This window comes from Pelophylax lessonae, assembly GCF_965119305.1.
Source record: "Pelophylax lessonae genome assembly, chromosome: 4".
NCBI classification, from domain to species: Eukaryota; Metazoa; Chordata; class Amphibia; order Anura; family Ranidae; genus Pelophylax; species Pelophylax lessonae.
In genome coordinates this window covers 388,510,963-388,536,893 of record NC_138771.1, presented here as the reverse complement: position 1 = coordinate 388,536,893, position 25,931 = coordinate 388,510,963, and the positions used below count along the sequence as shown (strand labels likewise).

At 44.9% G+C, this 25,931-nt stretch overlaps 1 protein-coding gene across 3 annotated transcripts in view; it reads left to right on the top strand.

Annotated features, from left to right (window-relative positions):
• Positions 1–23,190, top strand: part of HNRNPAB (heterogeneous nuclear ribonucleoprotein A/B) — a 115,592-nt gene extending 92,402 nt beyond the window's left edge. For 2 of the 3 annotated variants that reach the window (XM_082256861.1, XM_082256859.1), the window contains exons 6-7: positions 4,951–5,106; positions 22,632–23,190. In XM_082256861.1, the coding sequence (XP_082112987.1) occupies positions 4,951–5,106; positions 22,632–22,702 (227 nt within the window). In that variant the 3' untranslated portion in view covers positions 22,703–23,190. The remainder of the gene's footprint in view (positions 1–4,950; positions 5,107–22,631) is intronic. The other variant, XM_082256860.1, reaches the window with a different exon arrangement.
• The last annotated feature ends 2,741 nt before the right edge of the window (positions 23,191–25,931 follow it).

The following is a 25,931-nucleotide window of genomic DNA, read 5'->3' as shown; positions in this document are numbered from 1 at the left end:
CCAATAGTTTTGCCCTGGAGACAGGACCTGTTGACTCGGGGGTCCAGTGACTCAACCACACATCAGATCCCTTAACCTAACAGCTTGGTATCTGAAGAGCAGATACTAAGTTCCCAGGGATTCTCAGACAAGGTAATTAACGCCTTGATCAATTGTCGAAAACCTGTCACGAGAGCCATATATTCCAAGGTATGGAAAAAGTTTTAACTCTTGGATGGCTGAAAATCACAGGACATCTCCAGATGTACCATCTATTTTGAAATTTTTTCAAGAGGGCATCGATGAGGCCCTCTCCCTTAGTACTTTGAAAGTGCAGGCTGCCGCCATTAGCATATTTCTTCAGTATTCCCTGCGGGAAAATCCCATTATAGCTAGGTTCAAGGCACTAGCCTGGACAAAGCCTATAGTGGTCAGAACATGTCCAACTTGGAACCTATCTCTGGTCCTTCCAGCTTTATTGAGGGTCCCTTTAGAACCCTTGAAGGATTAACAGAAAGACTACTCACTCTGAAAACTTCATTTCTAGTGGCAGTGACGTCAGCTTGTAGAGTCAGTGAGTTGCAGGCTCTCTCAATTAGGGAGCCCTTTCTTATGATTTTTGAAGATAGAATACTGTTAAAAACCGATCCTGGGTTTTTACCTTTACTACCTACCTTTTTGTAGTTCTCCAAATAATGAAAAAGAAAAGAATTTTAGTTTTTTGGATGTCAGAAGAACTCTTCTGGCCTACCTGGAGGTGACTAAAACCTTTAGGAAGTATGATACCCTATTTGTGCTTTTCACTGGTACACATAGGGGTGACCAGCTTCAAAAGCCACCATAGCTAGGTGGATAAGACAGACTATTACAGAAGCCTATACAGCAAAGAATGTGGCTCCACCATTTATCAACGCACATTCAACAAGGGCCTTGTCCATGTCTTGGGCCGAGCTGCTGCCTCACCAGAGTATATCTGTAAGGCAGCTACCTGGTCTAACTTTTTGAACTGTTGGACATTATCGCCTGGCGTTTGGTCCAAAGGTGCTCCAGGCAGTAGTCCCTCCCTAGACTGGTAAGTTCCTGGCTCATCGTCTCATGGGCTGTCCTGGAAGACTTAAGAAAAGCTGAGTTAGACTTACCGGTAACTCCTTTTCTAGTAGTCTTCCAGGACAGCCGGATTCCCACCCGGTGTCTTGTATTATGTATGTTTGTGTTTTACAGGATGTCCTACGGTTCTTGAGAATACTGAAGGTGAGGACTAGGGCGACGTCTTTTTATTTGATTGGAATGTGTTTCCTGTCCTGGTAGGAGGAGCCCTAGGTCTCAAGGGCTGTCCTGGAACTTTACTAGAAAGAGTTACCAGCAAGTCTAACTCAGCTTCCCCCCCCCTCCACCCTTCATATAGCTTCATGTTTGACTCCCAGTTAAAATGTCCTGCATATCTGACTTCTGGGCCTATTATTTTTTAATATACATACACATGATACAAGATATAAATACTTTCACTGTCTCACAGTAGAAATTATAATTATTACAGTAGCGATTATCTGCTTTTTTTTTTATCCCAATCATGACAGGTGATATAAAAAAAGCATGCTGATACTGAATGTCTTATGCTGTCCATACATGTATTGGATTTTTGGACAAAAATATTTGCATCTATATTTATACAAAAATGATTTGTATATTTGTTGAATGGACAAGTGGTGTTTAAAAATTCCACTTGCTTTTAACATTCAATTTTAAAATGAATATAACTCCTGTGCAAAAACCACATACACGATTTAAAGATTTGTTTGATCGAGAAGTTTTCCATTCTGCTCCTTCAAATGTTCCTGTCACTGTTATTGACAACGAACACCAAATGGACACCGCTAATGGTTGTAAAATCGGATAAATGTTTTAAAATTTTTTATTAAATTTAGTTTGTGTATGGCCAGCATAAGGGACAGCAGGCGCAGGGAGCTTGTATCAAGCTACCTGCCTATTAAGGGAGTGTGTCATGAATATTGTATACCAATCTGGTCTGAAAATTTGCAAAAAAGTTTAGGTCTTTTCAAATTGAAAAAACGTGCCACATTTAAACCTCCAATAATACATATATCTGTCTCAGAGTGGATTAAATATCCAACTATATAGCTGGATATTTATATTTACTACTGCATATAGATATTCAAGAATATTAACTAAATTATACATCAACCTTGAGGTTTTGATCCGATTAGTCGAATAATCGATTATAAAAATCGTTAGTTGCAGCCCTACATTCTATACCAAGGTGGGCATAAAATTAAAGCTCTCGCTCCCTAGACCCTCACAGGCTAGCGACGTAGATTGCTAGCCTGTGAGGGTCTAGGGAGCGTAAATAGTCGTGCGGCAGTCGGCAAGTGGTTAATTAAATGTAACCGTATTGCTACATTTAGAGGCATCTCTCTTCTTTTATACTCAGTTGTGATATGCTACTTGTATATCAAGACATCGCTGGTTTAAGTCAGCGAAATTTCTTTAAACATTTTAGTCTTGCAAAACTCTCTAATTCTCTCAATCCAAGGTTTTACTGTACTTTTGACTTGTAAGCTGGATGCCTTTTTCAAGACCATGTTGACAGGGCAGATTGTATGAGCTTATATGCTAAAGGATATTGTACCCCCTATTTGCTTTCTCCACCTGATCAGCAAAGCTAACGCTAACTTACAAAGCGAACGCATTCTTCTACTGGATTGGTGGATGTTCAGGATTCTGCAGGTGCAGCTTTCAGCCACAAGGTTTCTTGTAGCAACACAGAGTTGGGTCCTTGACCTTTTTCTGTAATTGTTGGCATGGTTCTGTTTTGCCTTGTCCACCCTTCTGATTGACTGGGGATGTTCCAGAGTCTATATCAGCTGTACACAGTAAGGAAGGAGGCTCGATACTCATAACGAATTTCAATTTGCCTGTAAATTCTGTTTTTTTGTATACAGGGAACAGGCCATCCTCCCCTGAGTTTTCAACAAGCAATGCAGAGTAACAATAACAGGTCTCTCAGGATGTAGTCTGCTTTGTTCAAGTAGTAGGGGGTGGGGGATGTGTGTGCAAAAGCTTGAAGGTAGCCTACAACCCAGTATTTATGAATATCCAGCCAGTGTATTGAACTGTACTCCATTTTTAACAAGCAAGTCAAACTTCCTTTTTTTTTTTTTTTTTTTTTTTTTTTCCATTTGGCCCCCTTGTGATAACCAAGTTAAAGAGGTTGTAAACCTCAGAATTAAAAAAAAAAAAAAAAAACGCACACCTGTAAGACAAACACATAATGAGCTAGTATGCATTGCATATTAGCTCATTATGAAATACCTTAGAACGAAGCCCTGAAGTGCTGACCGCTCACCTCTCTCATGGGTGACATGTGTCGCCCTTTTCCGGGTTTGTGGCATCCGGCCATCGGATTGGCTGGAGCTGTGATGACCTCAACCGCATGCGCGCGGGAGCCGACAGCGCGGGGCTCTGAAGGAACGGCACGAGCGGCCGTTCCTTCAGAGCGCATGCGCCAGTGATGTCACTGGCTGCATGTAAGGTAAATATCTCCTAAACGATACATGTTTAGGAGATATTTACAGTACCTATAGGTAGAAGTTGCAGAGGAGGGTTTACTTCCTCTTTTTAACCTAATGGTAGGTGTGATCTCCGCTTTATAGAAACCTTGCACATCTTTTAGATCCCAAATTCCTCCCTTGCCCTCCACTGTTGCTAATCAAAGATCGTGCTTGTTTTGCTGATTCCCCAGCCCACAGTAGCCAGGAAATAGCTGCTTTGAACCCAGAAATTATGTAATGCATATTTGGGGTTGTTTATTGCAGAGATTTAGGAACGCTCTCCTCTTTAGGCACAATATTTTACTGCGGTCCTTTGCTTGCCCAGATCACATTTACTTGAAAGGCAATCTCCTTTTAAAAAAAAAAATCAAGCTCATGCCTGCTACAGCAGCTCATGCCTGCTACAGCAGCCATAAGCTTATTTTAACCCTTTGTCTACTGAGGTGGTACATTTTTAAAAGGATATCAAAACAATGTAACTATGATGGGATATACTAGTCCTTAGATGTGGTAACAGCAATAGTATTTTTTTTCAGCAGAAAAAAACTTAAGCTAGGGTTATTTTTTTTTTTTTTTTTTTCAGTCCAAGTTAAGAGTGAATTCTAGCTTTCTTGTAACTTCTGTGCACTAAACCATTTCCTCAGCTAGCTGCTTTAAAGTTAATGTAAACCCCATTCTTGAAATCTGACCTGGGCACATTTTTCTGTAGTGTCTACTTTTCTCTCTCCAAAGCCCTAAGCCCAGTGTCTTTCTGCTCCTCTGTTATCAGCATGATAAATTCTGACAAGTTCTCCGACAGGACATAAAATCAGCTGGAAATCTGTCGGGCGGGTGCATAGATCAGCAGAGCGCTGTTCTATTCACAGCACAGCTCTGCAACTTTTCATTCCTCTGCCTATCAGCTGTCAGTGTATGCCAAGACTCCACTTCCAGTGCTGAAACAGGAAGAACAATTTGAACACAATGTAGAAAGCTGAAGACAGCAGATATACAAATAAAACCTATGTAGGGAGATTTGTTTCATCTGTGTATCATCTGAGGCTGTTCACTTCACTGGGTATATGTGGGGGTTTACATCCACTTTAACTGTAGCACCTTCCTATGTAAGGAGATGAGGAGGGTAGGTTTAACCAAACTGGTAGAGCAGCCTAGGGTAACTATGATGGCTACCTCCCTGGGACAGGAATGGCTTGCAGGATCACCAGCTGAACATAAAGTAGAGTAATGCCTGAAAGGCTAAAACAAAAAAAGCCACCACATCGAAGGAGTGGTAAGCTTCAAAGGTTTTTTTTTTTTTTTTTTTTGATTTAGTTGCATTTAATTTGAATTTTGCCATCCCTACAAACCTAAGAGCCTGTATGTTTAGAATGGATTTTCTAAAGTATTAAACCATGATTTACAGGTCAAGGACAGAACTGGAATCAAGGCTACAACAACTACTGGAGTCAGGGTTATGGAAATCAAGGTTATGGATATGGCCAGCAAGGTTATGGAGGCTATGGCAACTATGACTATTCTGGATATGGGTATTATGGATATGGGCCAGGATATGACTACAGTAAGTACTGTAATCCATAAATATTTGCCACACTTTGAGCTTTTTTTTTTTTGTCAATTTTGAATTTTTTTTTTTTTTACCTTAAGGTTATACTGCTACCTACAGGAGGATTAAACACTTTCAAAATAAACCACCCCAGGATAGCCCCTTCCACTGTCTGTGTATTTCAGTTTGCTATTGTCCTATGAAAATGTCGTCCTAGTCGCGCATCACAGGAAACAGTAGTGAATTCTTGACCAATAGGTTATGTTCCACCTCCTGGTAATTGGACACTGGCAGTGCCAAACATAACTCCTTCCTCTCCAAACATTCTTTTTGCTAGCATCCTGTAGTTGGATTGGTCTTTCTGCTCAAATGTTGCATTAGAAATTTTGCATATTGGTCCCTATGGACGGTTAACTCCAAGAGGGTCTGTACCCGAACACTGGTGGGAAGGAAAAGGAAGCCTTGTAAGCTGCATTGGCACTGGATCTTGTGGGTGGTGCTCACCTTGGCAGGTGGTTGTATCAAGTGGATTACCTTTTACAGCAGGACCTCAGTCAAGCATGATGTATGCTGCATTGCAACCAGGCACCCCTGAATCTCCAGATGCTGGGACACACTATACCCCTATTAGCGCTAGTGCTCAGGATTGAGTATTGCGCCTCCTCATGGGTTTTGCAGGTATGGCACTAGGATCTGGACCAAAACGATTAAACTCCTTCAGGAAACGGTCTCTTTCAAAAATATATACACCAACCGCAGTGCCTCCGCACCAACACCCCAAAAAAACAAACAAATAACAAAACTTATAGCTGATGTGTAATTATCCAAAAGGATAATTGGATATACAGTGCATTTAAAGTTTTCAGACCCCCTTCACTTTTTTCAATTTTGTTATGTTGTAGCCTGATCTAGTTTAGATTCATTTTTTTCTGATTAATCTACATTCAGTACCCCATAATGACCAAGCAAAAAACAAAATTTCTCTCATTCATTGACGGACGCAGCTCTATATTCTTCTTGACCATTTGGTTATGCCGCCCCCCACAGGAGTAGGACCCTAGGGAGGAAAACTTAACCACACCTATGGGGCAGTCCCTGCAGGCATACACCCACACACTCTGCTATAGGCTTCAGTTTTTCTGCCACGTTAAGGAGTAGGACCTAGTTCCCGGCTGGGACTTTGGTCTTGGCTTGCTTTTTTATTTTAACCACTTAAGGAATGCCCGCCGCTGATTTACTGCGGCAGGCAGCCCCTCCTGCGTGAACCGACGTAGCTGTACGTTGGTCACGCGCCTGCAGCTTCGGTGCGAGCATGCGCCGGTGGCGGTGCACTCCTACTCCCGCTCGGCAGCGGAGACTTGGCAATCTGAGTCACCGGCCCCATGAATCTGTCATGCACCCGTGATCAGTGCTGTATCTTGGCCCAGGCTGACAAGGCCCAGGCCTAGGGCGGCACTTTGCAGGGGGGCAGCAAAAAAGCTGCACCCAGCACGAAAAAAAAAAAAAACAGCCTCCTCCTGGCTCCTGTACGAAAAGGGTCCCCGCTGGCTTGTGCTACACTTTTAGTATAGTGCCAGTCTGGCACCCCCATAAAGCGGTCACACCTGCCGGTATGATAACACCACATATGTACTATCGCAATATGTCTCTGGGTTAGTAGAATTACGCCAGTCTTATAAGATATTTGGACTTGTGTTTGCTGCCACTGATTATTTCATTTATTAGTATAATGACTCTGGACTTCCTATTCATTATACAAATAGGTGAAAAAATCCTATGAATACAATCAGTGGCAGCAAACACAAGTCCAAATATCCTAAATTAAAGGAGTAATCTTACTAATCCAGTGACATAAGGCTGTACTAATGGTCACTGATAAGGCAGCACTGATGGCCACTGATGAGGTGGCACTGATAAGCTGCACTGATAGGGCTGCACTGATATGCTGCACTGATGGGCACTGATATGCTGCACTGATGGGCACTAATATTCTGCTCTGATGGCCACTGATGAGGTGGCAATGGTGGGTACTGATAAACTGCACTGATGTGCACTAATGACGCTGCACTGATAAGGCTGCACTGATGAGGCTGCACTGATATGCTGCCCCGATGGGCACTGATATGCTGCCCCGATGGGCACTGATATGTTGCACTAATAGCCTGCACTGATAGCAACTGATGAGGCTGTGCTGATGGGCACTGATGGGGCTGAACTGATAAGGCAGCACTGATGGGCACTGATATGATGCACTAATGGGCACTGATAGGCTGCACTGGTGGACACTGATAGGGCTTTAATGAAAAGAAATGGCTGCACTCCAGATGAAGTCAAAATCCAGGTTTATTACTGGACATCCCAGTGTGACAAAAGGTGGCAAGGTAGACGCGTTTCACACACTAGTATGTGTGCTTTAATCATTACTGATAGGGCTTTACTAATGAGGCCACACTGATATGTTGCACTGATGGGCAGTAATGAGGCGGCACTGATAAGGCTGCACTGATGAGGATGAACTTATGGGAACTGATGAGGCTATGCTTATGGGCACTGATAGACTGTGGTTGTGGTCTGTGGTTTACAGATGGCAGGGCGGGTCATAAACAGGAAGGGGTGTGGCCTTTACAGGAAGGGTTGGGTCATATTTAAATTAGGGGGTGCACAAGTTTAGTCAGGCCTAGGGCAGCACAAAACCTAAATACACCACTGCCCGTGATCATTCCCCACTGAGAGGACGGTCATCTGACCGTTCTCTCTGGAATGATTAGAGTGCCTGTGATCCTTCTATATAGGATCACAGTTCCCTGTCATCATTTCAAAAGTACAACCCCCATACAGTTAGAAACATTCCCCTAGGCATACATTTAACCCCTTCATCACCCACTGTTAATCCCTTCCCTGCCAGTGTCATTACATTAACAGTGCATATTTTTAGCACTGATTACTGTAGTAACGTCACTGGTCCCCCGAAAAGTGTCAAATGTCAGGGTTCTGTTCTGTACGCCGCAATGTCGCAGTCCCGCTAGAAATCGTAGATCGCCGCCATTACTAGTAAATAAAATCCAATTAAAATTACTTTCCCATAGTGGACGCGGTAACTTTTGCGCAAACCATTCAAAATACGCTTTTTTTTTTTTTTTTTTACCAAAAATGTAGCAGAAAACAAATTGGCCTTAAATGTAAAAATTTATTTACTTTTACTTTTTTTTTTTTTTTTTTTTTTTTTTGGGAATGTTGTGTAGCAAAATGTGGAATAAATAAATATATATATTTCTGTTAACCATTTACCGCAAAGTGACGTAGGGGGTACGTCGCCAGACTTTGCAGGGTTATACCGGGATGATGCTTCTAGCTAGAGGCGCCATCCCGGTACTGTGGTTTAGAGCCGACAGTCGGCTTTCCGTCTTAACGACCGATGCGGCTCGGGAGCCACTCGATCGTTACCCGGGTGAGCGGGAGGGGACGTGTCCCCCCTCCCGACGCCTTCCGTGACTTTGCCCGGGCCTCCCGTCCCACCGGGAGACCCGAGCACCCAGCCGGCGCATCGCCAGCTGGATGGAGTCCTAATCGAAGCCGGAAGCGGCTTTGATCGGGTCTCCGATGACGTAACCGGAGGCGGCGTCCATGACGTCACTTCCAGGTTACTCTGCTGCAAAAGGCGGCAGATTTAAAAAACGACTGTATGCAAAAATGCTGTTGTTGGCTTTTTGCATACATGAAATTGTAGTGGAGTGGTCTAGGGTCTTTTAGACCCTTGATCCCTCCATAAAGAGTACCTGTCACTGCATATTAGTGTCACAAGGGATGTTTTACATTGCTTGTGACAGCAATAAAAGTGATCAGAATTTTTTTTTTTTTTTTTTTTTAAACCTGTAATTAAGTTAAAAAAAAATAAAATAGGAAGAAAACATTTTTTTAGCCATCACCGTTAGCTCGCGCACGAAAGAAAACGTATACGGAAGTCGAGCCGCGAATGAAATCACTGTTCAAACCCATACATGTGAGGTATCGCCGCGATCGCCAGAGCGTGAGCAATAATTAAAAAAAAAAAAAGAGCTACACTCAACTCTAAACTGGTAACCAAAAAAATGGCGTTTTAACCACTTTAAAGCCCAGGAAGATTTTACCCCCTTCCTGACCAGACCCCTTTTTTTTCAACTTGTCACTTCGTGACTTTAACTGACAATTGCGTGGTCATGCAATGCTGTACCCAAACAAAATTGAAGTCCTTTTTTTTCCCACAAACAGAGCTTTCTTTTGGTGGTATTTGATCACCTCTGCGCTTTTTATTTTTTGCGATATATTAAAAAAAGAGCGAAAATTTTGAGAAAAAATTACATTTTCAACTTGGTCTTTAAAAAAAATATCCAATATACTTAATTTATGTCATATTTTTTGGCCAAAATGTATTTAGCTACATGTCTTTGACAAAAAAAATTTCAACGGGCGTATTTTTTTATTGGTTTGCGCAAAAGTTATACAGCTTATAAAGCGTCTACAAACTATAGTGTAAATACTGAAATTTACGCAGCTTTAATTTTTGACTGCCTATCTCATTTCATGAAGTGCTAAAATGGCAGGGCAGTACAAAACTCCCCCAAACTACCACTTTTTGGAAGTAGACATCCTAAGGAATGTCCTGAGAGGCATGTTGACCTCATTGAATATTTCATTTTTTTGTCACAGGTGTTTGAAAAATGACTAAAAAAAAATTGTGTTTTTTTTTTTTTTTACACAAAGTTGTCATTGAAATGATATATTGCTCACACATGCCATGGGTAATTACACCCCAAAATATATTCTGCTGCTTCTCCTGAGTACAGGGATACCACATATGTGAGACTTTATGGGAGCCTAGCAGTGTACGGGAGCCTGAAAACAAATCGCCACCATCAGAATTTCAAAGGGCGTACATTTTTCATTGCATTTTCTCACTTCCTATAACTGTTTAGTAGGCCCTGAAATGTTAAGATACCACATGACCCCATTTGGAAAGTAGACACCCCAAGCTATTTGCTTAGGGGCATGGTGAGTCCATGGAATATTTTATATTTTGCCACAAGTTTCGGGAATTTTTTTTTTTGTTTTTTTAACACAAAGTTGTCAGTAAATGATATAATGCTCACACATGCCATGGGTATATGTGAAATGACACCCCAAAATACATTCTGCTGCTTCTCCTGGGTACAGGGATACCCCATGTGTGAGACTTTTTGGCAGTCTAAACGAGTACAGGACCCCAAAAACCAATCCCCACTTTCAGGCTTTTCAAGGGCGGGCTTTCCAAGGGCGTAAATTGTGGATTTCACTCCTGACTACCTATCAGTTTCGGAGGCCATGAAATGCCTTGACAGCACAACCCCCCCCCCCCCCCCAAAATGACCCCTTTTCCGAAAGTAGACACCCTAGGCAATTTGCAGAGAGGCATATTGAGTGTTTTGCAGATCTCACTTTTTGTCAAAGTTTTGGAAATTGAAAAAAGTTGAAAAAAAGTTTTCCTGTTTTTTTTTTTTTTTTTTTTTTTTTTTCTTCATTTTCAAAAAAAGAGCTGCAAAGTACTCACCATGCCTCTCAGCAAATAGATTGGAGTGTCTACTTTGCAAAATGGGGTCATTTGGGGGTTTTGTGCCATCTTGGCATTTCATGGACTTCAAAAGTGTGAGTAGTAAGGAGTGAGATCAACAATTTACGCCCTTAGAAAGCCAGAAGGTGCGGATTGGTTTTCCGGGTCCTGTACGCGGCTAGACTGCCAAAAAGTCTCACACATGGGGTATCCCTGTACTCGGGAGAAGCAGCAGAATGTATTTTGGGGTGTCATTTCACATATACCAATGGCATGTGTGAGCATTATATCATTTACTGACAACTTTGTGTAAAAAAACAAAAAAAAGTAATTTCTCTATCGCTCATTGACAGACGTAGTCCTCGGTGATTCAGCACCTTCGGGTTATGCTGCCTCCACAGGAGTAGGACTAGACGGGAAATAAAAAATGCTCTGGCCACACCCTAGGGGCAGTCCCCGAGGGTATATCCTCTCTCTTTTCAAAAAGGGGTCATTTGGGGGGTGTTTGAACTGTCCCGGCATTTTATGCTCAATCTTAGCCACACATCACCCACTCTTCTAACCACTTGAAAACCAAGCCTTTTCTGTGACTTTTTGTTTACATGAAAAAATATTTTCTTATGTCTTCTGACAGTCGCCGCCCACTCATTCAGTCTTCACCAATGGGTATTGACCTCTTATCCATAGGAGCAAGCTAGGTATAAGACTTTTTAAAAACAAAGTAATTTACATAGACACACCTATGGGGGCTGTCCCACTGGTCCAATACCCCCCTGCTATCAGCCATCCCAACTCAGTTTGTGTTCTGCCCAGTTAGGAGTAAGATAGGCTTCCCTGTGCTGGGGCTACGGTCTCAGCCTTTCTTTTGTTTTATGATTTTATTTTCTGCAAATGTTTTTTCTTTGCACTACTAGCTGTTTATTTGTCAGCGTCTCGTTAGTCGGCTTTTCGGAAGATGACTGCATTTGCGGAGCTGGGAGTCGCACTGGTCGTCCTGGTGCTCCTGGACAGAGGGCCTTATGGAATCCCAGCCCGCCATTGAGCGTTTAGCAGGCTATGCGTACGCCCTGGCCTCGCAAACGACCTATCCCTGTCCTCGGGGATGAAATCCCGTGAGGTGGCCACCTCGCTCGGACGTCTCAACCGCGGCTCCGTGCGTTGCTAGCGCCCTGCGTTTTTGGCTGACGGCACCCCCACCGCCTGGGGTGGGGAGGCTTCCCGTCGATGAGAGGTGCCATCGGGTACGGTAAGTAAATTCTGTCTGGGGATGGCAGTCTGCTGTGTCTGTGGTATCCCCTCATGTCTGTGCATTTGGGGCTCCCTCACTCACGATCCCTGCGGGGGCTCTACCGCGTCTAGGACACTATGTGGGGGGTTGTGGGGGTCCCTACCCATTGTGACACTGTTTGTGGGGTGTTTGGGTGCAGACATGTGCGGCAGCCGCTGCGGGGTTAAAAACCGCGGGTCCGCCATTTTAGGTGTGGGCAGCTGCTTGGCTTCACTATGGGCATTTCTGCAGCTATGTATGTAGTGTGTTTTGACGCCTTCGGGCGCCATCTTGTGTGTGGCAATGTGTTCTGCTGTGCACATGTCGTCGGCCATGTTCCCAGAGCCTCCTTTTACTTTCTATGGGGAGCCATTTTCCCTTAGCCGGAGTCCTGTTCAGCTGCAAATATTCAATGAGCTTAACATGCCTCTCAGGACATTCCTTAGGATGTCTACTTTCCAAATGACATCACTTCCTTTTTTATGCAGAGGAGATCATCAGGCAAGTGTGGTAACACTTGTTGGGGTCTGTCTTTGCTTTTTTGTGGGGAATATCTCTGGCTATCAGCTTTATTCCTGCCTGCGGGGTCTATCAGTATAGTCCTTCATAGCGGTGTACTGCGGTGGGAACGCTGTGCGATTTTAAGGGCCAGCACCATAAAACTTTTTTCTGTATAGAGTCCCAGGACAGCAAATTTCCCCCAGCTTTGGTGGATGATTCAGGCTCCTCTGAATCTTCTGTGCTGACTGCTGCACTTGCGACTTTAGCGTCCAAAGTGGATCTTTTGATGGCTGAACGGGATTCTAGGAAAAGGCCTAAGTTTTCTCATTATTCTGAGTCTGATATGGTTGCCGTAGATAGTGTGCCCCTTTAAGGGTCTCATTCCTCCCAGTCTGATGGGGAGGCGGAGGACGAGGAGGGGGATGATTACCCCCCTGGAACGGCCGAAGAACGCGCTGCTATGTCTGCGCTGATTACTGCTGTGAAAGATGCACTACATCTAGAGGATGAGCCCAATCTCCGGACAAGCGGTCCTCTTTTGGTACCCGCAGATCCCGAAAGGCGGCGCAGGTGTTTCCTTGCCCTGCTGAGTTTCACGAGACAGTGAATGAACAATGGTGCAATTTTGTGGTGCCAAGTTTTCACCTCCGTTACCCTTTTGCGTCTCCTACGGATTTGCGCTGGTCTGTGGCTCCTAAAGTGAAATCACACTGTCTAGATTGAACATGGCCACTCTGGTACCCGCGAGGTTTCTCCGGTGTTTCGGGACCCTATGGATAGGAGGCTGGAATCCCTTGCCCGCCATGCTTATATGGTGGCGGGTTCCATGCTGAAACCTATTTTTGCCTCCATCATGGTGTCTCAGGCTGTGGCTGATTGGACCAAGGTGCTCAGGCGCACCCTCGTGGCTGACTCTGCCCCTCCTGCTACTCTGGAGATGATGGACAACATTTATCAGGTGGTTATGTATTTGTGTGACACGGCCCCGGATGAGGCCCCGTTGGCGGCACGCTTGTCTGGTGTCGCGGTACTTAACCGTCGCCTGATTTGGCTGAAGAGCTGGTCGGCTGACCAGACTTCCAGAAAAACGGTGTCTGACATCCCTTAGGCAGGGATTCGTCTTTTTGGGGAATCCCTGGACGAATTGGTTAAAGGAGTCACTGGGGGCAAGAGCCCTCTGCTACCCCAGAATCCTAAGGGCAGATTCTTCCGCGGCAAGCGGGGCCCTTCCTTTAAGCCAAACCAGGGGTCCTTTCGTGCCTTCAAAACGCAAGAAAAGGGAAAATTCTTCAAGGGCCACAGTGGCCACAGGAAGCCCTGGGCGGGCAAGCCAAAGACCGCCCAGGCTGGAGCGGCAGCCCACTCCGCCATTGCCTGAAGGGGCGCCCTCACCCATTCCAGGGGTGGGGGGACGTCTGCGCGGTTTTCTAGAACCTTGGCTGCTCCGGATTCTGGATCTTCTCGCCCAGGGGGTGATCGTCCCGGTGCCACGTCAGGACAGATTTTGGGGGTTCTACTCGAATCTGTTAACTGTGCCCAGAAAGGGAGGGCAAGGTGCGTCCAATTCTGTACTTGAAAGCTCTGAACCGCTTTGTGCGCGTTCAAAAATTTTACATGGAATCGATCCGCTCGGTGGTGGCCTCTTTGAGCCCAGGAGATTTCCTGGCCTCTATCGACCTCAAGGATGCATATTTGCACATCCCCATATTCGAGGGTTATCAGAGGTACCTCAGATTCGCAATATCGGTGGAACACTATCGGTTTGTGGAGTTACCTTTCGGTCTCGCTTCGGCTCCAAGGGTGTTTACCCAAGTGTTGGCTCCTGTTTTGGCCTATTACGGGCACAGGGCATTGCGATCCTGGGATATCTGGACGATCTCCTATTGAGGTCGAGCGCCAGTCAGAACCTGCTACGCGATCTGTCCACAACGGTTCAGGCGCTCCAGGAGTTTGGGTGGACCATCAAAGCTCAGAAGTCGACGTTGACTCCTTCGGTTCGGCTCCCCTATTTGGGGATGGTCCTGGACTCCGCCCAAGCGAAGGTTTTTCTGCCGGAGGACAAGCTCCGGACCCTGCAGGATGAGGTCAGGTCCCTCAGGGACAACGAGTCCTCGTCTCTTAGGACCTGGTATGCGGTCCCTGGGGTTGATGGTGCCAGCCTTCGAGGCGATACCGTTTGCGCAGTTTCACACGCGGTCTCTCCAAGCGGAGATACTGGCCAGGTGGGACAGGCTCCCTCAGTCCTTGGACTTGAGGGTGTCTTTGAGTCGCCAAACCAGAGTGGATCTTCTGTGGTGGCTCCAGTCTCCGGCCTTGGCAGAGGGGGGGGAAGTCCTTCCGGCCGTTGCTGTGGACGGTGATTACCACGGATGCCAGCCTGTCGGGCTGGGGTGGCGTTCTGGGCACCCTGTCTGCCCAGGGTATTTGGTCAGTGGAGGAATCCTCCCTGCCTATAAACATCTTGGAATTAAGAGCGATCAGGCTGTGCCTGCTTCATTGGTCGGATCGTCTTCGGGGCCGACCTGTTCGGGTGCAGACGGACAATGCCACTGCGGTGGCTTAGATCAATCACCAAGGGGGCACCAGGAGTGCCCGGGTGACCCAGGAAGTGACCAGCATTCAGCATTTTGTCTTGGGCCGAGACACGTCCCGGCGATTTCAGCAGTTCACGTTCTGGGTGTGGAGAATTGGCAGGCCGATTATCTGAGCCGCCAGACCCTGGACCAGGGGGAATGGTCCTTGCACCTGGAGGTGTTTCAAATGCTGTGTTCGAAATGGGGATCCCCAGATGTGGATCTGTTTGCGTCCCGGCTAGACAAGAACGCGCGATCCCTTGGCGGACACCTCGGATGCGCTGGTGGTGCCTTGGCACTAGTATCGTCTGATATATGCCTTTTTTCCGATTCAGTTGTTGTCCAGGTTCCTTCACAGGTTGGTCTAGATACCGAAGTTGGTGATTCTGGTGGCCCCGGACTGGCCGCGCCGGTCCTGGTACGCAGACATGATTCAACTGGCCGTCGAGTCTCCATGGCGGCTACCGATACTGTCTCAGGGACCGATATTCCATCCTGCTTTACAGTCGCTGGCTTTAACGACATGGCTGTTGAAAGCCAGGTCCTGAGAGACGGGGTCTCATCGGAGGTCATCCCTACTCTGCTCAAGGCTAGGAAGGCCTCGTCCGGTAGGATCTATTACCGTACCTGGAAGGCTTATTTTGCCTGGTGTGAATCCAGGGGCGTCTCTCCTCGCTCCTTCTCAGTGGCGAGAGTGTTAGCCTTCCTGCAAACTGGTGTGGACCAGCGCCTGGCGCTGACCACAATTAAGGGCCAGACATCTGCACTGGCTGTCCTTTTCCAACGTCCCTTGGCGTCAAAATCTTTGATTCGCACCTTTGTTCAAGGTGTGCGTCATCTGGCCCCTCCTTGGAGGGCGCCTTTGCCTCCTTGGGACTTGAACATGGTTCTGTCCGTTTTTGCAACGTCCTCCCTTTGAAAACATCAGGAAAATGTCTTGGTCTCTGCTGTCGCAAAAGGTTGCCTTTCTAGTGGCAATCACCTCTGCGCGCAGTGTGTCTGAATTGGCGGCCTTGTCCTGCCGCTCCCCTTACCTGGTGGTACATAGGGACAAGGTGGTCTTGTGACCTAACCAGTCCTTCCTTCTTAAGGTGGTTTCTGATTTTCACCTTAATAAGGACATTGTTTTGCCTTTGCTCTGTGCAATCCCTAAGCATCCTTAGGAGTTTGCTTTACATTCCTTGGATGTCGTCTGGGCGATCAGGGTCTACCTGTCGTCAACTGAATCCTTTAGGAAGTCGGGTTCTCTTTTTGTCCTTTCTGAGGGACCTCGGAAGGGTATGTTTGCGTCTGCGGCAACCATTTCAAAATGGATCAGACAGACGATTGTACAGGCCTATTCGCTTAGGGACCGGGCTTCACCCTTCCCTGTCAAGGCGCACTCTACCAGAGCGGTGAGTGCGTCCTGGGCCTTCCGGCATCAGGCTTCGGTGGTCCAGGTTTGCAAGGCTGCAACTTGGTCGTCAGTGCACACTTTTTCCAAATTTTACAAACTTGATGTTCTGGCATCAGTTGATGCCTCCTTTGGCCGCAAAGTTCTCTGTGCGGCAGAGCCTTAAGTGGACCCTAGTTTTGCGGGTCCCTGGCTGTTGCGGTTGTTTTCCCCTTGTTGTTTGCTTTCCTGGGTTGTTGCTCCAGTTGAGCCCTTTTTTGTTGCCCAGAGGACTTACCTTTCTGTTCGTGTAAGGTTCCTTTCTCTGACTTGGGTGCTGCTTTGGGACATCACATAGGTGACAAATGGATGAGTGGGCGGCGACTGTCAGAGGACGTAAGAAAACTGAATTTTTGTAAAATCTTACCGTAAAATTCCTTTCTGGGTCCTCTGACAGTCGCTGCCCCGCCCCTCTATTGGGGTTCTTTTGGACTTTAACTGCTTGCTACCAAACTAAGTTGGGATGGCTGATAGCAGGGGGGTATTGGACCAGTGGGACAGCCCCCATAGGTGTGTATGTAAATTTCTTTGTTTTTAACAAGTCTTATGCCTAGCTTGCTCCTATGGATAAGAGGTCAATACCCATTGGTGAAGACAATGAGTGGGCGGTGACTGTCAGAGGATTTTTACGGTAAGATTTTACAAAAATTCAGTTTTTTTTTTAACTAGAAAATTACTTTGAACCCCCAAACATTATATATTTCTTTAAAGCAGAGGCCCTATAGAAAAAATGGTGGCTGATGCAAATTTTTTTGTCACACGGCATTTGCGCACTGATTTTCCAAACGCAATTTCTGGGAAAAAAATAAATTTTTCTTAAAATTTATTGCACAAATACACTATATAATTCCAAATTGTTTGGTAAGATTTAAAAGATGATCTTATGCCGACTACATGGATACCAGACATGACATGCTTTAAAAATTGCGCATGCCTGTGCAGTGGCAACAAACTATGTACATTTTTAAAAGCCTTAAAGTCTTTACTGGTTACCACTTTAGACTTACAGAGGAGGTCTACTGCAAGAATTACTTCACTCGGCCTGGCGTTCGCGGTGATACCTCACATGCATGCTGCAATTGCGGTTTGCATATGACACTAGACCAACGCTTGCGTGCGCCATTGCACGCAGGGATGGAGGGGGGCTTGATTTATTTTTTTGTTATTTTGACACCTTTCCTTTCAATTTTTATTTTTTAATCATTTTTATTATCACAGTGAATTTAAATATCCCCTATGATAGCAATCTGTATTGACAGGTACTCTTTTAAAAAAAAAAAAAATTACTGTCTTTTAGACTCTGGATTTCTCCTCTTCCCTTAATGCATCTGACAACACCAAAATAGGATTGCTTTTACATGTAAGCCGACCGCTGGCTGTAAAAAACGATACCAAGATGATGCCTAAATCTGCAGGCATCATCCTGGTGTAACCACTCAGTCCAGCAATGTACCAGTACATTGCTGGTCCTTGTTTGGCATATAGTGTAGGTTTTTTTTTTTTTTTTTTTTTTTTTTTTAATGCAGCCTGTGGGCTGAACGAAAAAAGAGAACCTAACAGAAATCACCACAGAAATATTGTGTAGTATTACTCATCATTAACTGCCCAAACAACCACCCACTGATTTTAATGATTAGGTATATGTGGAATATTGTCATGTATACCCAATAGTATTTTAACTGCAGTGCTGAAATCTGAAAATCACCACAGCTGCTGCCAACAAAGGTATCCATATATGCTGTTCGCAAACACTGTGTCGGAATATATAAAATCAATGTGGCAGCCAACGAGTACCTGCAAGAGAAACAGGTTAACAAAAGAATTAAAAACAAACTAAGTACAGTAAAAGCACAGTAGGAAGAGTAGAACAACATATAAAATGACTGACACAACTGTTTTTACATTTCTTTATTTTTCTTTCGAACGTTTTTTTTCTCTGAATTGCGATTTTCCAGCTTGGGGGTCTCAAAATGTCGATAGCCATCGAACATCTTTCGAGACCCTGTTTGTGTGCCCTACACTGTGTTGTGCTGTACCCTACGCTAAAACTCCACTAGCGCTCGAAACATTCCCCCATGCAGAGACCAGGTTGGTCAGGACATCTGGGACAATAATAGCGGGTGTCACACCAACATCCACGCCTGCTACAGACACGACATCTTCTTTGGGGTCGTCTTTGGGTAGGGGTACCCGGGAGGACATGTGGAAAATGTCTCTCATGCAGCCGGCTCACTGCATCGTGAAGTGGAAGTTGGGCAGGCATGCCTCCTGGGTACAGGTAGGCAAGGATGATTGCTTCCTGTAATTCCCGGAAGGATCCAGTTCGTCCTGACGCCCTGTATAGGACAAAGGCGTTCAGCATAGCCAATTGGTATAAATAGACACCTTTTTGTACCAGCGTCTGGCTTTACGGGCAACTAAATACGGCGCCAAAAGCTGGTCGTTAAGGTCCACCCCTCCCATATTAAGGTTATATTCGTGGACACAAAGGGGTTTCTCCATAACGCCAGTTGCCGTAGGAATTTGGATCGTCGTGTCTGCGTGAAGGGAGGACAGAACATAAACATCCCGTGTATCCCTCCACTTCACTGCAAGCAAATTGTCCGTTTTCAAGCAGGCTCTCGCCCCCCGACTTAGACTGGAATTTACAAGCCGTTGGGGGGGAAGCCCCGGCGATTAGGTCGCACTGTGCCACATGCGCCAATTTGTAATTCAGAAAGATGACTAAATAGTGGCACGCTTGTGTATAAGTTGTCCACGTACAAATGGTACCCCTTTCTGGATAAGGGTGACACCAAGTCCCAAACTATCTTGCCGCTGCTCCCTATGTAGTTTGGGCAGTTGAGGGGCTCCACAAAGCTATCTTTTCCCTCATAGACCCGGAAACTAACTGTATAACCTGTGGCCCTGTTTCATAGCAAGGCGGCCAGTAAATTTATTCAGGGACTCGTCAACGCAGACCACTTGTTTGGGGGTAAACAAGGCTGCAAACCGCTGATTGAAGGGGATAAATGAGGGGATAAATTTTGTGGAGCTGATCATATTCAGGGTCTCCCCGAGGACGACAGATTTCATTGTCGCTGAAATGCATAAATCACAGAATTTGCTTGTATCTCGCCCTGGACATGGAGGCAGAGTACATGCGCATATGGTGAAGTGGGCTAGTGGACCAATATAGCCGCAATTCACTCTGTTTGGTTATGCCCATGTGGAGGGAAAGGCCCAGAAAGATTTCAATATCGGGAACCGTTACAGGTTTCCAGCCGAATGGTCTGGCAAGGGGCGAATTTGGGTTGGCGGCGATAAATTGTTGTGCGTATAAATTTGATTGATCAACAATAGATCCGTAAAGATCTTCCTTGAAGAACAGCTCAAAAAAGAGGGGCGTAAAACCAGCTGTCTCCACGTGGATTCCAGGTTGGGCAGTGAATGGGGGGGGGGGGGGGTGGAGTACTGGCGCTGTAGAATCAGTGGGTTGCCAATTGGGATATGCCAGCGCATCAGGGAGGGCACTATGGGCTCTACGGGCCTGTCTTCGAATACGCAGTGGCTGCGGGCCACTACTCGTGCTAGCCACCGCGCCAGCTTCAACTGCACTTATGGGACTTGCCACGTCACCAAGTGTTATTGCAGTGCTGGTTGTACTAGGTCCAGGGTGTACTAGGCCGCTGGTGCTTGCCAGGTCACCAGAAGGATGAGCGGCCGTAGTAACGACACTATGCTCCATACGAGCACCCTGCGATTCCTGCATCTCAACAACTCCAGAATGGGGTCGGGTACGCCTGGGTCTAACGGACCCATCCGTCGTCGGAGCTATCTGTCAGGGAGCCGCTGCCGTCATCTGGTTCCTATACTGACCCTGATTCTGCCATCGCTCTCATCTGACACGACCAGTATACTATAAGGCTCTTCACCACTGTACAAACGTTTGGTCATTTTGGTAACTAAATTTACCTGTACAGTAGTGTTGACTCTCAGGTAATAAAAGCTCCTGGTTGTCAAGGAATATTTCAAGCGCTACCAAAAAGAACTGGTAATGCTAGCAGGGATCGGGCCTGACTCTGCTAACAGTGGTTTTGTGTGTTGTGTTTTTTTGTAAGTGACAGTAATCTATTGATTACTACACTTGCCTGGGTGGAAGGGTGAAACGCATGTGCTGGCAGGAATCAATGCTGATCATGCAAACACCGTGTTTTGGGAACCCTAAACTATGGGGACGCTAGTATAGTTCTGATCAGATATTGATCTGTTCAAACACTATACTAGTAATGGAAGTGTGTGTGTGGTAATCAAGGGATTATTTCTAACTATGCGCCAGGGATCTGCGCTATTTTAGACTGACACTAGCTATGTCACCTGTGTCACTAATAATGATCAGAAAAAAATCTGTACACTATACAAGTGACACTGTGACATGGCACGGAAGGGGTTAACTGGGGGTGATCAGGGGGTTAAATCTTTATGGGGGGGGTGATGGCGGGGACCCTAAACCTCCTTTGTGACTTGAGTTTGCGCTAGCGAGTTCGTTTCTATCCCAATCGCACTAATATTAAACACTGTATTACGTGTGTATTAGTGTGCAATGTGATCGGGGGGATCAGGGGGTTAAATCTTTATTGGGAGGGGGTGGCGGGTATTCTAAGGATAAAAGGAACGGCGGCAAGCGCTAAACCTGGTCACAAGTCACACTTATACGGGTATATAATAAATGCTATATACTGTATACAGTGTGTTGTGACAGGGGCTGATGATGGGTACTGGGGTACTCTGAGTACCCGTCGTCGGGGTGCCCTGAGTACCCGTCGTCGGGGTGCCCGAGTACTTGTCGCCTGCTCATCTATCGCCTATCAGTACTGATCAACCTAAATACCGGTGTTATGGCAGCAGACAGCTGCCATAACCCTGGTATTTTTTTAAACGGACGGTTGGCTTTCCGATGAGGGTGGTCCCAGCGGTGGATTCGCCAACACCCCCCCCCCCCCCCCCCGCCACGTTCCGGTCCTGATCCCCGCTTACCGAACCTGCCGGCAGCGGGGGAAAACGATCCGGTCTCGGATCCCCACAGGATGTCGAGTGAAGGCAAGCTCGACTCTATGGTCTTGGAGGACCGGAGCTACGGCAAACGTTGCCGTACGTTGCCCAGCAACCGGTTTAAAGGTCCCTTTTTTATTTTTCATTTTTTTTCTATCTTTTAGTGTACTTGTGAGATCTGAGGACTTTTTGACCCCAGATCTCACAAAAAAGAGGTCCTGTCGTGCCTATCTCTATTGCAAGGAATGTTTACATTCCTTGTTATAGAAATGATCAATTTTTTTTTTTTTTTTTTTTAAACTGTGTAAAAATAAAAAATATAAATAGTAAAAAAAAATTAAAGTGCCCTGTCCCCGTTAGCTCGTGCGCAGAAGCGAACGCATACGGAAACCACATATGTAAACTGTGTTCAAACCACACATGTGGGGTATCGCTGCGATCGTTAGAGCAAGAGCAATCATTTGAGCCCTAGACCTCCTCTGTAACTCTTAAGATGGCAACCTGTAGAAACTTTTAAAGTGTCGTCTATGGGGATTTTAAGTACCAACGTTTGTCGCCATTCCGTGAGCGTGCACAATTTTGAAGCATGACATGTTGGGTATCTATTTACTCGGGGTAACATTATCTTTCACATTATGGAAAAAAAATTGGGCTAACTTTACTGGTTTCTTATTTTTTTTATTAAAAAAAGTGTATTTACTCAGCGGTCTTCCAAACGCAATTTTTTGGAATTTGTGTGTTAGAAATGGCTTATAAATTTTCAACTTTGTGGGGGAAAAAAAAGAAGAAAAAGTCTGTCTGGGAATACATAAAACAGAAGGATTCAAGGCAGCCTACATACAGATCTGTGGTTGGGTTGCCAAGATGTTTGGAACATCCTCTGTGCTGAGTTACTTCAAAAACTGTGTGCATATAGTATATGCATATTATTTACACATACAAATGTTTCGCTTTTTTTCTTTCAATGGAATACAAGGTAAAGTTTCACATTCATAAGATATGCCTGTAGTGGAAGGATTAAACCTGGGCTGGCTGCTCAGTAGACAGAAAATGGTACATGCTTCTATAGAACACAAATAAAATGTTTTTCGATGTTAAAATACCCTGTGTTTTGTGGAATGCTTTAACCAGTTTGTATATTTTAGGCGTAACAGACCGTTTATTTATTTTTAGGTCAGGGCACAGCAAGCTATGGAAAAGCCCCTAGACGTGGTGGTCATCAAAATAACTACAAGCCATATTGAACACTTCAGGTATGCAGTGGCAGTATCAGCGTTGCAGAGAATAAGGAATTCTGACTGGATATGTATTACTCCTAAATTAGTACAAACTGACTTTGTTAGACTATCATGTATGATTCCCTGGATCTGTTCAGATGTTAATCATTTTTGCAAGAGATTAATTGCTGATTTTATCACTAGGTAAAAACTGAACTGATTGGGGTCTGCTTAAAACTGCAGCTCTGCTTCTTGGGACTGCCTCTTGGAGTGAAGTATGGACTCTATTACTCCAGCTGTACAGAACAACTTGTCCTAGGGAACCAGTGTCATTTTTTCACTTTTTTTATTTTGTATTGTTTTGTGTCATACATTTCCAGTTCTGGAAGTGTTAATTTTACTGTACTTTTTGGTACCTCTTTGGATTCTAATGTATTGTAAGGTATTTTACATGTGCGGATTCTCCATAACATTTTGAAGCTATCCAAGCTTTTGAAATAAAACAACTTTGAGTAGCCTGTGTCCGTGTGAAATTGTGCATTCAGTGGATGTGGAATAAAAACAAAACCAGCTCCATATGGTACAATCTAGGGCCGAAACAACTAATAGATTAATTGACAGCTAGTCGATTATGAAAAGTTACTATTTTCATAATCGATTGGTTGACCTACATACAGAATGCATTATTTGTTTACATATCAGACAGTGCAGCACACATACAGCTCAGTACACCATCAATACTTGTCAGTAAGTGCCTTAGAACTTGTGAATGTGTGAGGAGCAATGCCTCATGGGACATTTAGTCAAGAGCATGAAATGTTTCTTAAGGCAGAAGTTTTTTTTACTTTGCTCTTTAGAGCAGGGGTCTTCAAAATATGGCCCTCCAGTTGTTCAGGAACTACGATTCCCGCCATGTCTGTGAATGTCATAGTTTTAGAATGCCTCATGGGATGTGTAGTTCCGCAACAGCTGGAGGGCCGTAGTTTGAAGATCCCTGCTATAGGGGCACTCTATCTATATTACACTTTTCAGCTTGTTATTGGGGCACTCTGAAGGCAGGAGCCAAAAGCGTCGGTGGGGGACCACAGAAGAGGAGAATCAGGACTGCCCTGTGCAAAACCATTGTACAGAGAAGGCAAGAATAACATGTATGTTGTGTTTTTTTTTTTTTTTTTATCTGCCCAACAACAAATTGGCCAAAAAAAAGCATAAAAACGCAAATCGCAGCAAATTTACGTGCGCAAACCGCATAGGTGTGAACTGAGCCTTATAGGCTGGCAATACACAAATTGATTTTCGGACGTGAATATTCATACAAAAAATCTTTGTACATTTGCTGAATTTTCGAAAGAATGTAGTTTGAATGTTAAAAGCAAGTGAAATTTTTCAGTTTTAAAATAAATGTAATTTAATTTCTTAACAAAAACCACATACACTGTCTGAAAAGTCCTTTGACCAAGAAGTTTTCTATTAGACTCTTTCAAATCTTCACGTCACTGTGGTCAAACTTCGATTTCCAAATCGTTAGTGGGATCAAATCAATGTGAATGTTCTTAAACAAAAACAAGGTCTTCCTTCAAAATAAATAAATTAATTTTTCATTTTATCAACCCACCTGCCTATTACAAGGGAGTCATTCATACATCTATTAGTTCTGTCTGAAAATTGGCAAACAAGTCTTGAAAAAAAATTTGATCTTGGTCTGATATTTACCAGATTCCACCTCTAATAGCGTATACGGTTTATCTCTTGTGTCTGTTATTCTCAGAAGGGATTTGAGATTTTGCTCCCTAACCATATAGTTGGTTTTTATATTTACCACTGCATAGAAAAATTTGGGAATAAATTGCGTTTTTTGTGTTCTTTTATGTTATTATCCGATTAGTCGAATTAATAATCGGACAACTAATCAATTTTGAAAATGATCGTTGAAACCCTAGTACAATCCAACTATATTCCAAATACTCTGCAATATACAAAACCTAATTGGCTACTATGCTCTATACACCTATATTGATGTTGTAAAATCAATCCACATATAGCCCAGCACTTAAATACCATATCCTCTTAAACCTATATAAACCTAAAACAAACTTACAAAATATACACAACCTTTTCTCCTTTCTTCAGGGCTATCAAAGATAAAAATGAAGTATAGGAACACACGTATATCGTCTGAGGTCCATATGTGAAAATAAAAGTTCATATAGGTAAAGGTCATATAATCTTACCTTTTTTATTACGATGTTTTGACATGTATGACCTTTACCTTGAACTTTTATTTCTCTTACGTCCTCCGACAGTCGCCGCCTCTTCATATTCGTCACATATGGGTATTAGACTTTGCTCCGAAGGAGTAGCTAGGCAACAGAATATGTTAACAATAAAGCTTTAACATATCCCACCCTCAAGGGGTGGTCCCCTCAGTCAATACCCTCCTACTTCCTGCAACCATATCTCAGTTTTAATGTCTAGCTTGTCAGGAGTGGCTGGCTCTCTCTGTGCTGGGACTTTTTGTCCCAGACTCTTTCTTCTTTTTGATATTTTGTTTGAGTTTTCTCTCTACCTTTACTTAGCTGTTATTTTTGTCAGCATTAGTTAGTTCTTCGGACGAAGAGGATCATGCGGACTGGGTCTCGGGCTGATCCCCCTGGTCGCAGGTCGTGGGTCAGTGGCTTCCCAGTCTGCCATCGAGCGTTCAGCCAGGTAACGCTCCTGGCACAGTGAACGACCCATCCCTGTTCGGTGCAGGGATGATTGGTGAGGTGGCTACCTCACCGGACGCCGTGCGGTTTCTGAACCGCCATTGTGTGCGTCTTGAATTGCGACTCTCCCTGCCTCATGTGCAGCGGCTTGTTCGCCTGTGCGGGTTCCCCACGCCATGTGAGGTAAGTGTATCTATGTGGGGACCTGTCTGTCTGGGGGGGGTCTCAGTCTGGGACTGTGTAACTTGCCTTTAATCACACTGCTTGTCTCCCTATCTCTGGGCTGCATGCTGTGGGCTGTAAGGGGGGGGGGAGCTGTATGACACTGAGTATGTCAGGCTGGGCAGTGTGAGGAGCTGTGTGCTGTGGGGCATGTTTTTAATGGCATGTTGGGGCATATACAGCGATCGCTGCGGCGATCTAACATGTATCCATATAATGGGATAATATTGTGTGTGATTTTATGCACTGTGGAGCGGCGATTTCGGCGCCAAACGACGCCATTTTACCGGCGCCCGCTCCGGCCGCATGGTTTACATGCACGGCGGCCA